General features: G+C 47.2%; 1 protein-coding gene across 2 annotated transcripts; it reads right to left on the bottom strand.

Moving 5' to 3' along the window:
* Positions 1-194: 194 nt before the first annotated feature.
* On the bottom strand, positions 195-14,510 carry LPCAT3 (lysophosphatidylcholine acyltransferase 3). Of its 2 annotated transcripts, none has more exons than XM_085068541.1 (13): positions 14,340-14,510; positions 5,878-5,985; positions 5,657-5,763; positions 5,413-5,506; positions 5,292-5,329; positions 4,058-4,236; positions 3,541-3,649; positions 2,768-2,854; positions 2,313-2,479; positions 1,570-1,717; positions 882-1,040; positions 647-773; positions 195-548 (listed from the first exon to the last, which is right to left on the bottom strand). In XM_085068541.1, exons 1-12 carry the CDS (start codon positions 14,434-14,436, stop codon positions 657-659), a joined length of 1,410 nt encoding a protein of 469 aa, XP_084924667.1. In that variant the 5' UTR covers positions 14,437-14,510; the 3' UTR covers positions 195-548; positions 647-656. The 2 variants fall into 2 exon arrangements, with proteins under 2 accessions (XP_084924667.1, XP_084924657.1); XM_085068531.1 differs by having other exon boundaries at positions 195-530; positions 14,340-14,509.
* Between the last annotated feature and the right edge of the window lie 5,291 nt (positions 14,511-19,801).

Here is a 19,801-nt window from a genome sequence, read left to right as displayed (position 1 = left end):
ATGTTTCATATGTGGGCAGGCTGGATCCCTTTATAGCAGGGACTTGGCCCAAATTTGTCACAGAACTGCAATTCTTAACTGTGCCCTGCTCACCCTGGTGCCGCTCGGTCCTGTAGAATCGCCTTGCTTGGTGGCATGTGGCAGTTCACACTCCCACACCGAGGCACCCAAGAGGAAAGGAGCTGAAGCCGATGTGAAAAAGACCAGGAGCAATTTTTATCTTAGATGACAAACGTAGAAAAGTCAGAAGGTGGCTCCAATCCAACGCAGCACCTGCCGTGAGTGTGGTACAATCATCTGGTATCAGCGGAGAGATGAGTGCCGGCGGCAGAGATAAGGCAACAGACAGAAGGTGGAGGGTCTCAAGGAGGCTCGCTTGGATCCCCTCCTTTTGGGTCTCTGACCCTGTGCTTTCTCCTTCCCCCTCCTTGCGTTGATTAAAAGTCCTACTTCAACACAGCAAACTTGGCAGGTGATGCTTTGCTTCCGGAGTGTTAAATCAACTCCTACGAATGCACAGGTGGTACAATCTGAAAAACAGAGGAGTGCTATATTTGCTTCAGTTGGTATGATGTTTGCCTTCCATCTTGGGCTGCAGCATTGCTGCCCCACTTCACCTCCTGGGCTCTGCCTCATACAGCCTTACCTTTTGGCTGTTATTCTGCTCTTTTTAGCTTTTCTTTTCGTGGCACAATTAATCTGCGAATGTAAGGCAACACCAGCAGTAAGGTGAAGAACAACACGTGGCCGAAGAAATAAACAGACCTGTACACCTGTAAAGAGAAAGGCAGAGTTGGGGATCTGCAACAAAGAACACAGGACAGGGGATGGAGCAAAACAGGTTGACCACATGGAGTCACCTGTTTGTGGCTACTAAATACCTTCATCCATTTGTCCCAGGTGAAAAGGCAGAATGGCACCAGGGAGTAACCCATAAACATCCAGTGAATGGTCTGCTGGAGCACGTAGAAGATGGGCCGCAGGATGGTGATGGAGGCCAAAGTGCTTAGGGGAGGACTGTCCCGAACAAGGTTCATGAGCTAATATAAAGAAAAAAACCCCAGAATTCTCAATAGTTGGATGTCCTGTGGCTGTATATGCAGGCTTTGGGGCCAAAGTTCTCTATCCAGATGCGTAAAATGTGTTTTAGTAAGCAGCTAGTCTAAAAAGGTGGCTAAATAAATGGTCAAAGTTTTAATGAAGAAAATACATTTTAATAAGGAATATTGTTCTCTCAGTACCAGGAGATTAACAGAGGCATTCAGCTCATGTGCTTGTCCTCCAATCTTTCCAGCTGCCAAACACTTCAGCCGCCCTCTGCTCACATGCCAAGTTTTCCACTTTCCTCCCTGTCAGCTTCTGCAATATATTTATGGTTTGCCCATGCAGAAGGCAGCAACCTGCTGACCTCTTAAGAACAAAACCCTGCCATGCTTGAAAACCAATTCCAAAGCGAGCAACTCTTTTTCATATTTAATCTAAGTAAAGCCTTCAGCATGGCAGTTTCCAGATTCAGGGGGAAAGGCTAACATGGGCTCCCCCCGTTCTGGTAAGTCAGACAAAACTCACCTGTCTTTCAACAATGACTATAAGCAACTCCATCTGAAAGCACACCAGGTAGCCAGAGTGCAGCCCATGCCAAATGGCCAGGAAGAACAGGGCCAGTGCCTGTGACAGCAGTTTGTTGCCCAGGAACTTCAGGCGCTTGAAGATGTAGCTAGAGCAGAAAAGACACAAAGAGTCTCCAGGTTATTGTCTGCCCTCCCCTGGCTGTGCCAGGGATGCAGAGCCCAGGGGACCCAATGCCTTTGCACGCCCTGTAGTGACAGGAATGGCAAGACCAGGGCAAAACATAAATTAGAACAGTCTTACAGAAATCCCAGCTGTAAGAAAGAGAAGGGATTCATTACACACAATTTAGCTGTGTGTCCCAGCAAGTGTTGAACCAAAACCTGGCTGAGTTTGGCATGGGGAGCACCAAGAGCCATGATGCAGGAAGCAGCTGTCAGAGCAGCTCTGGCTGGCTGAGCAGGCAGGCAGCCCCAAGGGCTCGCTGTAGTCCCACTCTAGTCTCTGCTGCCATCAACTGCTTGCCTTTAATAATGAACTGCTCTTCCAGGTGAATTAAAAGATCTCTCTAACCCAGTAACCCAAAAACCTGTTTCTAATGGCACAGGAGCAAAACATGAAGAAAGTGCACAAACTGAAAACTGGCAAATTCTTCCTCTAATGCTCCCGCTCAGCCTATGGTCTTGGCTCTGCTGACAGAACAGAACTGGCACATTATAGAAGGGAAATTTTGTCCTGCTCACCGGGCTACCCAAGCATTGGTGTTGATGTTGAAAGAGGCAATGGTGCCTGTGAACAAAGGTGTGGTCTCATACAGCCAGACCTTCATGTTGGCACAAGCATTCCACAACGGTTTTCCATTCTGATCTTTCCCATTGTACCCCAGACCGACAAGGATGCAGACACCTTCCTATGAAAAAAATGCACAAGAAAGATAAGACAAAAATATTGCCCTTTCTTTGCTGGAGAAGCAGAGCTGAGGAAGTGCTGACTCTCACTGTGTTGAGAGCATCACTAGAGGTGGAACAAATGCGTTAAAAACCGCCTTTTAGTTAGATAGCCTTTGCTAACTTACAGCAAGCTGAACTGACCTGCACTGATCTCCAGATATCTGGATTTCTTCCATTTAGTGCTAAGTCCAAGAGGTTTGGACTTTTATTCATTTGTCTTTTGTTTCTGGAATGACATCTAGACTCACCGTAACAAGCCAGCAAGTTACGTATTTGTAGAGTATAATTTTGCCCCAGATCAATATGTAACCACAACGGAACCAGAAAGGCTTCTCCTGCAGAGATAAGAGGGAAACAGAATAAAAATAAAACCTAGAGTTGAGTGGCCATAATGACACAAGGTAAATGGGATCTCATCACTGTCTTTTGTTTTAATCTGATGTATGACTGCTATATGGGCTGGGCTGCCAGGCTTATGCAAACTTACACATCATTCTCCTTCCTCTGGTAATATTTGGCTGTACTGAAATAGGTAGAGTTTGGGAAGACTCCAGGATTAGCATAATCACTGTGGAATTTACACAGAAATACTTGCTGATAATCTGCAGGTAGGAATTATTTGTTAGGGGTTTTTATAAGAACCTCAAAGATTCTGGTGAGCCTTACAGGTTACTCTAGTGAAGTTCTTTGCACATAATGGTTAAATGGAAGGTCATTAAAAGGTCATAAAATGCGTATGTTAGGTTTCCAAAACCAAAAGTAGCATCTAAGATCAATTATCTTTTGTAAAAGTTTTCATTTGTTTCAGTTCTGCTTAACACATTTCGGTTCTGCATCAAAAGGAATCCACAGGACAGGCAGTAAAGCCAAATCAGCAGTGGAAAGGCTTATCACTACCTGCTGACTTATTTTAAATTGAGGCAAAACTAAAACTAATAAAAATAATTCCACTCTTGTAGATCCAGTGCCCACCAGAGAAGTGGAATTCTTCCACAAGCCACAGGGCCAAGTGAGTACATACCATATAGTCATCTGAGGTGAGGTATTCATCAGAGATGTACAGGCTTGACAAGGTGTAGGTTACTAGAAACAAGAGACCCAGGCTCAGGCGCTTGAGAGCAGGCACAAAACTGAGAAAGAAAAATACAAAGGTCAAAGACATGCCTTGGAAAAGAGACCATCAAATTCACAGTTTTAAAAAGGAGGTGGAGAGGAGGAGGTAGGGGAGACAGCGATAGGGAGTCACCACATTCCACTGCAGCAGCTGCCTCCGTTTGGAAGCTGGGATGCAAACACTACCAGGTTGGAACTGAGTCTGCACTAAAGATGTCAAATGGCTGTTCATGTTCATGCCCTGGAACAATGCTGGGACACTAAGCAGAGTTACGAGCAACTTTTGAAAGATTGCCTTGTCTCATTAATCACTTCTGGTCACAGTACTTCTGAGTCCAGGTAGGAAGGCAGTCTGCTGCAGGGAATGTGGAGGATTGAGCATTCTAGAATCGTAGGAAGGGGAAAGCTAAACAACTTTGTATTACCTATTGGGTCTCTGGCCTGGAACGTCAGTCATCTCACCCCTTGCCAGTTTCTGATAGTCTGTCATGGAGAACTGAGGCCCAACCATGAAGGCACCATAGAAATAGGAGAATCCTGAGACCTCCAGCAAGGTAGGCACTCCCCGGACAGCAAATCGCCGCTGCTCAGGGGTCAGGAACTCCTGCACCAAAGGGAGTGGCATTAACATCATCCCAGCTGGCTCATATTGGCTCTGGATGTTATGTCCTCAGCCTGCCTCCTTACTGGTCTGAGTTCTTGCTCTCCATGGACACGGAACTTTACACTTTGTACTTCACATCCATTCCTCTCCCCAGCCCTCTTTATCCCCACCCCCTATATACAGCAACAAGATCAAATGGTTGAGACCATTTGCACAGATCTCTATTCCCAAATAAGCTCCAAACACGGAAGGCATCTACTGACATGCATCCCTGGCAGCAGAGTAGGCATAATGGAAGCACTGTATCTGACCTATTCCAATACCTCTCTGCAATCTCCTGTACTCTCCCAAGAGCTTATTGTGCTACAATTCCTACTTCTTGATGCAAAAATTGTCTTTAAGTACTTGAAGCATCATCTTAGGAAGTTTCAGCTTGACCTTTTTCTCTTGCAGTCAGCAAGAAAGTGATTCCATGGATGCTACAGACTTGGTCAGGCCTCAAACAGGAGATGGGGAATGCAGGTACTTGAAGCAGGATTGAGAGACTGTAGTGCCCTCTGCCACATGCTGTACTGTGCAACTTTTCCCACAGTTTCATCTGCTCTGGACACGGGGCCCTAACAAATGGTAAAGGGCAACCATTGACAAGGATATGGTAAGAGTCATCAAAAGAAAGGAAGATGGGAACTGAGATCCAGTACTGATGGTCTGCAAGTTAAAAGTACACTACCCACAAGACACAGAGCATCAGGAACTGGGAATCTAAAGCAGTAGATCTGGGGGAAGGAGATGGTGGGGAATTTGGAAGGGAGAGGAGTAATATTCTGACATAACTGAAGCAACTTTTGTCCATCTCTAATCACTACTGCCTCTGTTCCAAATTATTTCATTCCACCGCAGAATTCAGTGCCCTCAGACACTCCCAGAGGCTCCCCTCTCAGCTACAGCTTTTACCTAATGATGGAGCCTGCTAACTGACATCACTTTGAACTTGATTTTCGATCTCTAGCTCACTGGGACAGCATGGAATGATGGAGAAATGGTGTCTAACTCACCGGATCTTTTCCTCCATCGTAGTAATCGATGGCCAGACCTAGAGGTGAGAAACAGTGGCTTGAAGCCCTGGGATGGGCACAGCTTGCAGAGTGCAAGAGATAGAAGAGAGGTGTCACTCACCAATCAACTTAAGTGTCAAGACACAATGTGGCATTGTCCACTTGATATCATAATGCTCTGTGGCTGTGAAGTAATATCCAGCCATAAGATATATCTGAAAGAAACCATTGTTTGGGTTATTCAAACTAATTCCTCCAGCTGGTTTTGATCTGCCTCCACTTTTCCACCCACAGTTGCTACTGAAGTGCAAAACTGAGCAGAGGCCTCCCTTCTACAAACCCAGGGAGTAGGAAGGACAGCTTACCATCTGAAAGAGGAATGTGGTGATGACGGCAGTGATTGTGCGACCCATTAGTCTCAGTATGAGGAACTGGATTAGGACACATATCAGGGAATGAAAAAACTGCATCCCTGTGGGCAGGAAAAAGAAAGAGCAAGATAAGAAATAGAAATTACATTTATAGGTCCATCCAAATTGCAGCATGTCCTGGGCCAGGCAGCTCCCTCTTCCCAAACTCATCTTACCAAAATTGAAGTAAGCAATTGAGAGTCCCGTGAACACATTGTAGAGATGAATGAGGTAGGTCTCCTTCTGGAAGAGGAAGTAGCGCTGGAACAAGGCAAAAGGATATCCTGAGTAGAGAAGGAAAAAAAAAAAGAAAAGGAAGAGAGGAAGAGTTGTAAATAAGTTTAGACAAGTATTTGTCATGAACCAAACTATAGCCTTCTCGCACATGTCATTAGGAACATGTACTTTACATGATACATTATCAACACAGACCGCAGTGTTAATTCCTGATCCTGCATTTGCATCTTGGGAGACAGACTCCAGATGAATTACTCTGTACAGAAGAAAATACTTTAACAGGAACATAATTATAGCAAAACTGACGTTGAAGTGCAAAAAATTACAGGATTACAGTTTCTGGCCTCATTCAGTATATGAGGTGTATAATGCTGAAATACATGAATCAGACTTTAGCCTCTGATTCATTTCCAAATTCTGTGACAAATACAATGAACCTGGCAAGAAGCCAGATTAAAAAAAAAGGGGGGGTGGGCAGGGGGGAGAATGGAGAAACTTTATGGTTAATACCATTACAGTGTCCTAAAAAATTCAGTCCCACTCCAACCTCAGTGAGTTCTTTCAGCTTTAATTTCAGAGCTCCTCAGGTGACCTCCAGTAGAATACTCTTGCTTTTTTAACTCTGCAACTTTGGATTTGCATCTGATTTGTGAACTACTGGGTACACAAAGCTGTAACTAAAATCCACTGGTACTACGCATGAGTATTTTTAGAAAAAAAAAAAAAATCAGTCAGAAGCATTTCATATGGAGCAGCTAAGAAAAGTGGAAGGGTTTTTTTCCCTTGCATTTTCTGCGAGGTAACTCCCAGTGTAAGTTAGGAATGCCTCCAGATTATTCATCTCTGGCTCAAGTGAGAAGCAAACATTTGTGAAGCACTCGTAGTACGGCGAGAAGCGTCACACACAGCACCAGGATTCAATTAAATTCTGTTGTCTAGGTGAGGTTCACAAAGCGTGCAGTAAACATTGCCACATATTAGACAATAAATATGTCTTAATACACAGTGGCAAGGGAAGCTTGCCCGCCTCACATCTGTGCATGCAATTAGTGCTTCTAAAGGCATGTGCACAAGGTGCTGAACTGGGACAGCAGAAGCCACTTTAATTCTGGCATTTTGTAACTTTATTGCTTTACTTTGCAAGCCTGTGGGTTCTCTCATCCTGCTCACAAAAAGGGGAATTCATCACATACCACATTACTGGCATCCACACTACTTATCATCCTAGCTGACATCAGGAACAGTGGACAGAGCTCTGCTACCTGCACTAATGGAGTAGTAGTAGCAGGAGGTGGTCGTGTTTTATATGGAGCAGTAATAAAAGGTGATGAAATGCACATTCTGCCGAGAAGTGTATGATGGATGGAAGGCTTCCAATAAGCAAGGCCAAGTCTAGTCACTACTGTGAGAGGAAATGAGAAACTCTGTCACGTTATGTAAAATACATGCCTGGCAGTCTGTCAGTGCTAACAGCCTGGAGCCATTTTAAGGCCCTCTCCATCCCCGCAAATCCCTCGGGAGAGAGCCCTGGAGCTTGAGACTTTTGGGCTCCTTCCTAGATCCTGGATGGCAGCGTGTTCTGCTGAGCCCAGATGTGTACCTGCTGCCTCCCCAAACCGAGCTGCTGCTCCCCATTTCCTCAGCCTCCTGCCACCCCTCTTTGGGTTTTCCCTGCCTCCTTGTTGCTGTTCCTTCCTCCTTTTGTGTCCCACGCTGGTTTCCACGCCACAGGCTGCTTTCTGGCCAGCTCCACATACCACGGCCCTCCTCTCCCAGAGCCTGGCAACCTCCCTCCTGCACACCCAGCCTGCTCTCCCCTTCCAAAACAGCAGCTCCAAACTCCCCTGCAAAATGCCTTACCCAAGCCATCCCTCTCCCTTCCCGCTCTTCCATGCTTCTTACACTTCTGTCCCATTCCCCCCCACTGCTGCTCTGAACACCAGCTGAGGGGGAAAGAGGGAATTGGCAAAGAGAATTCATCACATGGGCTCTCTGGGGATGCAGGAGTAACTCAAAGAATTAGAGCAATTCACATGATTTAAAAAAAAAAGGTAGTATTTTCTACTGGCCTTTTACTCAGAAACACACAAATGGGGATTCTTTGTTCACGAGCCAATTTTCCTGGTGAAGTTTAATAAACATAAGAAGAACTGGCTTTGAGAAGTGGAAAGTGGTTTAAAAAATGAAGCTTTACTATCAGATTAGATCAAAAGTTAAAAAGCTGAGGTTTCCTGTGGAAAAATGTTTCCCCCTCCTGAGCAAAGGGGAGAAAAATCAGATCAGAAATACAGGCAAAGCACAGTTTATTGCTGTTCATCACCATGCATGGTTTTAAACCTACATTTTAAAGGGTCTCGCACTCTCTCAAAAACCACTAATATTTTGCAAAACAGTCCATTTCTATAATTTTTTTCCCTCTAGCCATTTCTATAGACATAATTAAAGTATGACTGAACACTATAATGTAACTAGTGTTCCCACTCTTTCAGAGATCTGTCTCATTTGTCAGCCATGCTCCTTTTTAGCTCTACACAGGAGATCATGCCATGATTTGGGTAATGCTGCTCTGAAGGAAAAAGAATTACAAACCCTTGCAAATAGAGAGCTGCTAATACACACTGCATCTATGTTTTCAGAAACCACAAACTTAAAGCCTGGTCTTGCACTACGTGGCTGCTGTTCCAGTTCAAAAGTCACAAAATCAGCCTAAATTCTTCTGATATCCAGAGTAACTTGTTAGTACTCTGGACTGCAATTTACCTACAGCTTTGCTGCATGAGATAATTTTCTGTTTTACAACTGGGCCAGTTGCATGCTGCAGGTACAAACTTTAACCCTCAAACAGCAGTGGATACTGAGTAGCAATGGTCATTCTGATGTGGCCTGTGCCCTTTTGAACACTCACAAACTATCAAATAATAAGCAATTTCTGCTGATAACAACAGTACTCCTGCCCCACTACCATACCCTGAAGCAGCCTGAATTAGCAGCTTTTGGAGTTAGGGTTGCCTCCTGGCAAGCTGGATGTCACCTTTGGATATGCTAGCAGCAGGACACTGTGCTGCTTTGCTTCTGCCATTCAGAGCACCAGGACAAGAGTCCCTGCTCCTTGCTGCCAAGAGGCTCTGCCCAGCAGCTCCCACTCTGCCAAACTCCTCTTTCACAGCTCCCTAAGCAGAGCGGACCGAGGCAGGAAAGCGGCTGTAACACTCCTGGAGAAAACAGAAGGGAAGCCCTGATCCAAAGTAATTCTTCCCTACCCACCACAGAGCTGAAAAACAGTCTGTAAGCAGAGCTGGGTTTTGCCTCTAAACAGACTTTCTACAGAACTGAATTAGTAATTGATATATATATATATATATATTTTTTTTTACTTCACAGGAACAAGAGGATGATCTCTGGTTAAGAGAACCAAGGTGATGGAAGGAAAGGACAAGCTCAGCTTCTTGGCCACAGCCATTTGGGCCACTGCACAAAGCCCAGGTTGTCCACAGATACAGATACAAGCATCTAATGAGCAAAAGAAGTTAAATCATCAAGAACATGGATTAGGCAAGAGTAAAGTTCTAATCCCAAGCAAAAATAATGCTGTCAAGTTTGCCATCTTCTGGACTGGGTGATTAAGATGCCTTTCTTTTTCCAGAGATAAAGCTGCAGATAAGAACACCAGAAACATTCTTTTCATCTCTGCTCCCTTTATTTCCCCTTTTATATGTGTTAGCTCTGTTTCATCTTCAAGCCAGTACATCTATTTTTCCTCTTCTCCCTTTTGCTGCACAGTTAACTCCTCCTTTGTTAACATCCAGCAGGTCAATTGTCTCCATTTTTTATAAGAATGCTAAAGCTAAGAAGAAGGGGACAACGGGAAAAAAAAAAGTGTTAAAATATCAGCCTTACCTAATATTTTGACTTCAAAGTTATTCCCCTCTGTTTCTAACACTGCAAAAGTGCCACACCTTGTTTAACACTTGGTGCATAAACATGAGTATTTTAATTCAGCTCAGGAGCTTTCTCTGAAAGTGCACTTATGATGCTTTAGTTTGCATAATAGAACTGTCTCAAAGCGTGTGAACAGGGCTCTCTTCACACGAAACTGAATTGAAAACACACTCCAATCAATGGGTGTTCAGTGCATATGACCTGACTGAGGCAAATCCAAAGTAAATGCTCAAAACCCACAGACAAGTCTGCTCTATAGGTCTGCTCCTACTGTACCATTTTTCTCACTAATGTAGACACAGGCACTGTGTAGCATTATGCAACTCCTTAATTTTTTTTATTTTTTAAGGAATAAGAGATATTTGAAGTTAGGAGTTTAAACAAGGCAGCACATGAGTGCTTGGTGACAGGTCTGGTTTTAGCCCCTGTGACAGGACAGTGCTGCCTCTTAAAACTTCATCTCTTACCCATCAGAATCAGTCGTTCACAGGCCCTGCAATAAGGTGCTTGCTTGGCTGACCAGCTGGGAACTTGACTTGGGATGAGCCAGCAGCTTTGGGTGACCAGAGGAAGAATTTCACTGAGCCTAAAAATCTTCAGGATGCAGAGAGCATGAAGCAGAGCGTGTAAAAAAATTGAAGAGAGGTAGAAGAGGAGGAGATAAGACAATTTGCAAGTGAAGCAATAGGTTTCTGGCACCTATTGAGTAAGAATGTGTTCCTTTCTGCAGGTCCCTGCTATGTCTATGGATGAGGGAACACTTTCCCAATGGTTTTCCTGGCAGGTCTGGGCAAACCAGCAGGGTCATTTCTGGCTCAGGGCTGTCAACAGCATGTTGGCCCCCCTCCATATGATGCAGGTAGCTCACAAAGCACTGTGTAGTATTATGGTCAGATAAATAGCTTTAATTCTTTGGGATCACACAGCCATGCAAGAAACAAGAGCAACATAAAGTATCAAATGCACAGTGCCATAAGGCCTCCTGTACTCTGGCTTATGCTTTGAGTGGTGACAGCAGGAAAGAAATCTGTGCCCTCTCATGTGAGGACAGGAGCAGCAGCACAGAAACCCTCTGATGTCCTTCACACCACTGGAATGGCTCCAGTGGGAACACTGGGCCCTGCACCTACTGAAGAATGCAAGCTAGAGTTCATCTCTCAGAGACATGCTCATATGATTGACAGGTATTAGTGTACTGACACAGCACAGTTTTTATAGTGGCAGGGTCCAGAACTGTGCTTCAGGTATTCCTGCTGTTGATTCTGCTGCCAAATTGCAGACTAATTTCTTCAAAGGTTGTCTATGCAAATTTTTACATAGGGGAAGTCTGCAGTAAGTCTTTAATCTGGGTAAGGGGCTCTATTCTAGTTGTATTCTCTAGTTTCAAAATTGCAGCATGTATAAACCTGTCTCTGATTTAAATACAAAGCTGTGACTAAAATCCCCATAATTTGCTCAGCAATGTGCTGTTACTTGTTCACTGAAACAACACTGGTGCTCTTTAGAACTACTCCAGTTTTAGTTCTTGGATGTTCTTCCTTCTCCTTTCTCATTCTCTTGTTGTCTCCAGTATTTAATTTTTTTTTCAGTCATGTCAGAATGCCAACAGTTTTAAATTACCTCTTTTGGTTATTTCAGAACGTTACTAAGTGAACACTTACTCTAAATCAAGAGAGTAAATTCAGACTATATTTTTCAATAATAATTCAGCTTTTTCCAGAAATTAATGTAAGAAATAAAAAAATCCTTTGTGATTCTTCCTCTTTTTCAGAAGACTATTTTTACCAGTTTGTGGTGATCTTCTGAAAGTGAAACCCTAGAAACTGTTGTCACAGTAAAACTGCACAGTGTAGATAGGAAACTGCATCACACAGGAAGAAATAAGCAACAATTTTTTAGTCCATCTTTGGAACCATGCCTCATCCTCATGGCCTTGTTCTGAAATAATTCAGCAGTATTGGCTGCAGCCAACAAAAACAGCTTTCTTCCTGGATCTATGTAAACACCTGAAATGGAGGAAGTGAAGGAAAAGCCATACTTTGTCTGTCCTAACGCCATCTCCAGCTCTCAAAAATGCCTTTCTTTTATACCCCATGCCATCCTATGAAGTGGTCATCAGCACTAGTTGCATTACCAATGAGCTTAAAAGGATTGTAGACTAAGCTGCAATTAAATGAGCATTTCTTTGTGCTGGGCTAAGAAACTCCTCTCTCCTCTCATGTTGCTCTGGAGCAGTGTTTGGCCCTTCCTTTTAATGTAATGCTATAATGCTTTACCACCCATCCATTAAGCAGGACAGCTGGAGTCAGTCCCCTCTGCCTGAGTAGCTCAACCTACAGGACCTGCAAGAATGCCAAAGTACAGGCAAGGCTGTTTTGCATGCCCTGAAGCCTTCTGTCTGAAGTTATGCCTTCCACTGCATGTAATTAAAAGATACTGAGCTAGGGAGGAAGTACAGGGAAATGTGCAGCTCCAGCCCCCTGCTTTGGTATATCCATTTGAGGCACGCAGGGGAGAGATGTGAGTGGTTTTATAGAGCCCAATCCCAAGAATTTTCATACAGATTCTAAAGATCCATTGAGACTATGCAAAACAGATGGTGACCTACCTCGGGCAGGGACAATGTGGCATCTCAGTGTCTTAGTGTCAAAATTGCACAAGGAACATTCGCAACAGCACACAGGAGTCTCACACTTCCTTAATCTACTGACTGCAGCAGGCAGCTCTTATCATCATTAGGACAATAATTATCTGCTGCTCATCTCAGAAGTGGTGTTGCTCACCCGCAAGACACTGAGCAGGAAACACCCTTCCAACGTTGTGACCTAACTTACTGCTGGTTAGAAGCAAGAAGGAACTCAGAGAATATGATCAAGATGCACTCTGCAGAGCCATCTCTCTGCTGTAGGTGTTTGCCTCCACACATGCTTTCCAGGACCTTTTCTGCATCAGCACTTGTTAGACTGGTCCCTTGGTTGATCCGGTTGACTAACCTCCTAGTGAACTATCTGCTTTTTCTGGTTTAGGTTTCTGCCAAGCAAGTAAATTCAATCAGACTGCAATTAAAGTACCAGAGACAGACATGGGAGAAAGGAAAGCAGGACTTTTCCTAATCAGCGTTGGGGAGCTGCTAGACTAATTAATGTTGACTTGTGTGCATGCCCTCTATGTTTCCTATTACTTCTTTTCTTTCTTTACAGAAGTTTGGTTTAACTAACTTCTACGCTGAGTTCAAAACGACAGTCAGTTCAGTCTGCTGTATCTACCCTTCACAGGAGGAATGTTTTGCTCAGTTTGATCTCACACATCATAAAATAAATCCGGCAGAAATAAGTCTGGTGCAGACCATGGTTATGAAGTGACACAGTTTTTCTTGCTTGCATCTCCTTTTACGAAAACATACTTCTAGTTGCCCAAAGCAACTTTATTTTGACAGATGACACGGTAGTGGCTGCATCACTTCAAATATACTTTCAGGTTCAGAGGAAAGCTTGTATTTCCTTTCTGGTAGGTGACTACACTACCAAATGCTTTCACAACCCAAAGTTTCTCTGAGCATCTGCAGAGATTTACGCAGATAGCATGTATACACACACTTGAATTAATGTTTTGGGAGCTACAACCTCCCCCTCCATCGCCAGCCCACACCACAACTCAAGCCCTGCCTTAACCATTTCGCATGGGACTCAAGTATCTCATGTTTACATAAGCGCAGGCACCGTGGGTTTTGCAACACGCTTCGCGCTGCAGGTGGAGCGCAGGACATCACTCCAGTTCTCCCGGCACTGGGCTGGAAGGTTTTGCTCGCCCCACCTCGCAGTGCCCGTGATGACACGCCACTCACTCGCAGTGCCACCGCTGCCGCAGACACGGGTGACGTCCCCGGGCAGTGACATCCCTGCTCCGGGACGGGGCAACACCGAGGGGCTCTGGAGATCCCCGAGCGGACACCCGGCCGGACACACGCTCCCGGGGCACTGGATGCACACGCGGCACCGGGAGCTCGCGGGACAATCGCAAACAAAGTTGTCGCGCCCGGGACCCGAACCCAAACCGGGCTGCTTCGCACGCACCCCGGGCTCCTCCTCGCCCCGCTCCCGCAGGCGGCCTGCCAGCACCGCACCCGGACCTCCTGCGGGGACACCGAGCGGGCTGCCCCTCCGCACCGGCACGGCGGGGGGCTCGCCCGGGCAGCTGCTGCGGGACGCTTCCCGAGCCGCCCGGGCGGGGCGGGCGGTGCCGGTGGCGGCGGGATCTCGCCCGCCGGCTCGGCGCGCACACGTGGCCTGTTGCAGCGGCGCTGGCACAGGTGCGGTTCCGCGCCGGCGGGGCGATGCCCGGCCCCGGCCCCCCGCGCGGCGCGGCGCGGTGGCGGCGGCGGAGCGGCGGGATCGCCCGTCCGCACGGCGGGCGCGGAGCCCCGCCCGGGGCGCCAGCCCCGTCGCCCCCCGCCCCGCCTTACCCATGAGGATGGACAGGATGAGGCGCAGCGCCTGCTCGGACGAGCCCAGGGCCTCGGCCAGCCGCGCCAGGCTCCAGCCGGACCCCGCCACCGCCATCTTCGCCGCCGGCCGCCCCGCCGGCCGGTCGCGCCCCGAACCCGGCAGCGGCACCAGCCACCGCGGCCCCCGCACCGCGCGCGGCCCCCTGCGCGCCCATTGGCTGCGGCGCGGCCGGCCCCGCCCCGCGGCGCCTGCGATTGGGCAGCGGTGGCAGCGGGGCAGGGCCTTGCGCGCACTAAGGCAAAGGTTACCCGCGAGTGGGCGGTGACGCGGGCTGGCCCCGCCGGCCAATGATTGGGGGAAGCGCTGCCGGGGGCGGGGCCGGGGCCCGGCGGGGGGCGGGGCCCGGCGGGCGGGGCGGGGCGCGGGTCCCGATTGGCTGCGGCGGGACAGGAGAGCGGCGGGGCGGGGCGGGGGTTATTCGCGGACACGCGGCGCGCGGGGAGGGCGGGAGCGCGGGCGGCGCCTCGGCAGCGCGCCGGGGCCTCGGCCAAGGTCGGGGGCCAGGGCCAGGTCTGAGTCCAGGTCTAGGGCTGCTGCCTGGCTCTGCGTGCTGGACACTGGCTGTGGCTTTGCCTCGGCCTCAGTCGTGCCTCGGTCACAGCCCCATCCCTGGTCTCGGTCTCAGCTTCAGCTCAGGGCGCTGCTTGAGCTTCCCCACCACTGCCAGCTCCCACTGCCCCGGTGGCTCCCAGAGGACAGAACCCTGGTGCTTGGCTCGTGTACCTCAGCGGGATGTGCTTCCCCCCAGCATTGCGGCAGCTCCTGTCCTTTGCCCTGCACGTGTGGCACCCGGCTCAGCGTGCCACAGGGGCAGGCACTGTGTCAGCGGTGCCCAGCAACAGGGCAAGGAGCAGCGGGCATAAACTAGAGCACAAGACATTCCACCTCCACCAAGGAGGAAGAACTGCTTTACACTGAGGGTGGCAGAGCAGTGGAACAGGCTGCCCAGGGCGTTTTTGGAGTCTCCCTCTCTGGAGGCATTCAAAACCCACGTGGGTGCATTCCCGTGTCACCTGCTCAAATTCCCTTGCCTTGGCAGGGGGATTGGACTGGATCACCAGAGGTCACTTCCAACCCTAACCATTCTGGAATTCTGTGACTCTCTAGTCACTCAGCAGCTGGTCCCGCACAGACTCCTCATAACTCATCTGGGGGTGGCCTTCTCTTAGGTGTGTCCCTTCATGCAGCTGGCCATGAGTGCACCCCAAGCTCTCCTCAGCTGAAGTTTCAACTGCAATGGATGTCATCCTCTTCCTTTGTTTGTGTTACCATTTTCCTGCCGGGTCACTTGGTTGGACAAACTTTGCCGAAGGGACAAACACAGGCTCATGCAAAGGTTCACACAAAAAGGGACCTCTGGAGCTTTCTGATCCAAACTGCAGCTCACAAGCTCAAACCTGGAGTCATTTCCTCAGGGCATTGTCTGGGCAATTGCTGTACATTTTAATGTGTGGAGAGCTCCCAGCCTGCCTGGGCTCCTGAACCAGTGCTGAATCATCCTCTTTATCCTGGTCCATCCTCCTTATCACCACCCTTTAGGTAACAGCACCAGCACCTATTAGATCCCATTTCTTGCCAAATCTGACTGGGAGAGGGACTGGCAGCATGGCCACATGGACCTCATTTACTTTGGAAATCAGGCATGAGACCTTACCTCTCCTTGCCCTTCTCTTTTCCAGGCTAAACAAATCCAGATTCCTCAGTACCAAAGCTCTAGTCATGTATCCACTGGGATCTTTCCAGTTGGTTCACACTTGTCTTGTGCTGGGGAGTAAGGAAGTGCATGAAGAAGGGGAGATCCTGGCTTTCTTCTCCAGAAGTTCCCTAGAGGCAGTGTAAGATGCAGAGTGGCAGGCTAAGATGTATAGTAAGGGCTTAAAACCCTCCTGGATGCTTGACTCCAGCAGGTTAGACTTTACAAACGGGTTATTGCATTTGTCCACCCTAACTCGTGGATAAATTTGTCAATTTTTTGCAAAGTCAAAGGACTGGCTTTCCATGGAATATCTGTCTCATTTCCATGCTCAATTGTGTGTTTTTGGTGTTAAGGCCACTTTCCTAAGTAAATGACTTCTACGTGAGCATGACAACTGTCTGACCCTCCTCAAGTCACATTTGGCAAGAAATTATCCATTTAATTCTGTAATTTGCTGTTGTCAGAGAAGGGTTTCAAAAGCGTCATCTGCTCCTGAGATTGCCTAACAATTTCCATTGCAAGATAGTTTCCAGTTGCTTGAAATGTTGCTATATTTGACCTGTTTAGATTAAATGATAGATAGCCACTTGGAGTCAGAGCACAGTAGTTCTGAGAGTAGGTTTTGAAACTCTGATCAGGATGAGTGTACCACTATTTTTCAGCAGTATTATTATTTTAATAATCAGGGTGGTGTTATGCTTGAGAGGAGGGGGTGTAGCCAAGAATATTGATTTACTGTCCTTTCGCTATACCATGATTTCATAACATTGCATGGATATTAATGTGAAACTTGAGGTTCACATGAGCTTGGTGTGGCAAGATGGGAATGCAGCTGCTGAAGCTTCTGGTAATCCATTTCCACTGACTGTATTCCAGTGGTTCATGCAGCTTTCCCACACACCACAGCTGCACAAGACCCCAGATGCTTCATGAGCTCCTGCAGGACTTTTCTTCCAGGACCATTTCTTGTGTGCTGATGAACTGGAACAGGAATGTTGCTCCCTGCCTCACCAGTGCCTCTTCTCTCAGGCAGGAGCAGGAGCCCATCCCCTATCCTAATTGAAATAGCCATGGGAGAGGAGCTGGCTACTTGTGACAAGGTGACTATTTGGGCTGTGGGTTTAGGGCTGAACACTGATGGGGAGGAGGAAGATACTGGAAAAGCCAGAACAGAATAAAATTAAATATGACAGAAGTCTGCTGCTGTCAATAACCATGTAAAGGGAAAAGCACAGAGAGGGTGGGGAGAGAAATAACCATTAGCAAGAGATGGAGTATAGAGGGAGATGGGAGACTGCTCTGAATAACAGGCAGGGGAAGACATGAAAATAAGTTTTCATTAGATGGATGAATAGGTGGCCTTGGAGTCAATAGGGAAAAAATCCAGGAATGGGTGAATGGCAAAGCAGAGAGACAGAGACACTGTGATTTGGTGGATGTCACAGGTGGGAAGTGGTATAGCATGCTTGAAATCATGTCACTTTTTCAGTGTGGAGATTAGTGCACAAGTAAATCATAGAATCGTTAAGTCTGGAAAAAGCCTCTGAGATCATCGAGTCCAACCATTAATCCAGCACTGCCAGGTCCACTGCTAAACTATGTCCCTAACACCGAACACTTCCAGGGATGGTGATCCCACCACTTCCCTGGTGGATCAGCAGTTCCAGCGCTCAGCCACTCTTGAAAATGCAATCAGTTGGCTGAGCAGTTCCAATGCTCAGCCACTCTTTCGGAGAAGAAATTTCTCCTAATGTCCAGCCTAAACCTTGGCAGCTTGAGGCCGTTGTCTCTTGTCCCGTGCGATGTCAGACCCCGTTTCTCAGGCACCGCCGCCTCCGCTCCCCCAGCCCCGCTCGGCGGAGCTGCAGTTCGTGGCTCCCGGTGGCTCGGACGCTCCGTGCCGGGACCAGGGGCTGTCACCCACGGCGGGTCAGGGATGTCACCCCCCGACATCCATTCTGGGCTCGGGCGGGGCGCTCCCGGGGCCGGGACTCCACGGGGCCCGCCGGTCTCTGCTGCCGCCTCTCGGTGCCGCCGGGACCGGCGGGTTCTTCTGCCGGAATGTCGCCACGACAGCGTATAGTCAACTGGTTTAGAGGCTGAGAGAATTAGGGCTGCCCAGTCTGGAGAAGAGAAGGGTTCTTCCTCAGCATGGCACCTTCCAGTGCCTGAAGGGGCTACAGGAGGGCTGGAGGGGGATGCCTTACAAGGGCAAGTAGAGATGGGACAAGGTGGAATGGCCTTAACCTGAAGAGAAGTAGGTTTAGAATGGATATTTGGAAAAAAATTGTTTACAGTGAGAGCGATGAGACACTGGAACAGGTTGCCCAGAGAAGCTGTGGATGCCCCATTCCTGGAAGAGTTCAAGGCCAGGTTGGATGGGGCTCTGAGCCCCCATGGTCCAGAGGAAGGTGTCCCTGCCCATGGCAAGGGGGTTGGAACTGGATGACCTTTAAGATCCCCTCCAATCCAAACCATTCCATAATTCAGTGAAAGTAAGCGCAAGTATTTAGGAATATTTTACTGTAATGGATGAAACACCCGGGGAAAAGGGGTCCAGGGGAAGGAAGTCAGAAGGCAGCAGGCATCTCAGTGGTACAGTGCACTGAGCAGAGTGTTCCCAAGTGCCACTTTTACTGGGAGATGGTGGAAATTTTGCATTGAGACTCAGTGATGGAGGGAATAAAAGACTTGAACAGACTCTGGTGAAAATCCTCCTGGTACAGTTTGCAGAGGTGGAAATCAGTGAATTATACTGAACAGTTCTGAGCCAGAAAACACCTGCACTGCCAGGTTATCCTGGGATTTATCAAAGGCTCCTAATTTAATGACTAGCAACAAAACTGATATGGATCACCAGAGTGTGGTGGGAAGTGCAGTGTGCAAGAAACTCACTGAACCCTCCTGTTGGCAGAATGGGAAACAGGCAAATTACTGCCAGAGTCTTGGTAGATTGAGGATATTTTGCTTCTTACTTCTGTATCCTTGATTTCCTGCTACTTATATTCCCTCAATTCACTTAGTTAATGTTGCTTTCTCTTCTTATGTTTATGCCCTTTTTTTAATGCACTGACTCAGTGTTTCCAGATGGGGATGTGTGTGGCTTTTCTCAAGAACTTGGGAAAAGCTTTTTTTCCCAACTTCCTGGGGGAAGACAAGCCAGTCGAGCCTGTTTTAAATGGTAATTTAATGAAACCTGGAACATTACTGTGCTTCATAACATTTGGCAGAAAGGTTACAGCTACACAACCCTGACTCATTTTAAGAAAAGGGTTATCTTATGCAATTTGGGAAAAGTAGTGTGTAATTAAGGAATTTAGGAGAATGTGTGTGCCTCGGAGCAGAATTATATTGCATTGGTAAATTTAATGTTATCACTTGCTAACCTTAATAGCATGATTTTGCCTCTTTTAAATTGTTATCTGACATAGTTGCAGTGAATTGTGAAATATATTACCTAGCTATTTCATCTTACAAGTTGCAAAAATAATACAGATTTAAGAAAATGCAATCAAATGTTGTATATGTATTCAGTGTAAATATATATTAATATTACCAGTCTTCTGCATAAATAGTTAGCATTATGCAGATATGTGACCAGATAAAATGCAGCTATTTCTTTATTTAACTATCTTCAGCAACGTTTTACTTTATTAATAGAAATTAATTGATAAATAATAAATATTTCTTAATTTCTGAGGAATTATTAATATACATATACAT

The sequence above is a fragment of the Lichenostomus cassidix genome, chromosome 1 (genome assembly GCF_008360975.1).
Source record: "Lichenostomus cassidix isolate B80296 chromosome 1, HeHo_3.0, whole genome shotgun sequence".
In the NCBI taxonomy this organism is placed as follows: Eukaryota; Metazoa; Chordata; class Aves; order Passeriformes; family Meliphagidae; genus Lichenostomus; species Lichenostomus cassidix.
Note: the sequence above shows the minus strand (reverse complement) of the source record. Positions and strands in the feature narration are given on the sequence as shown.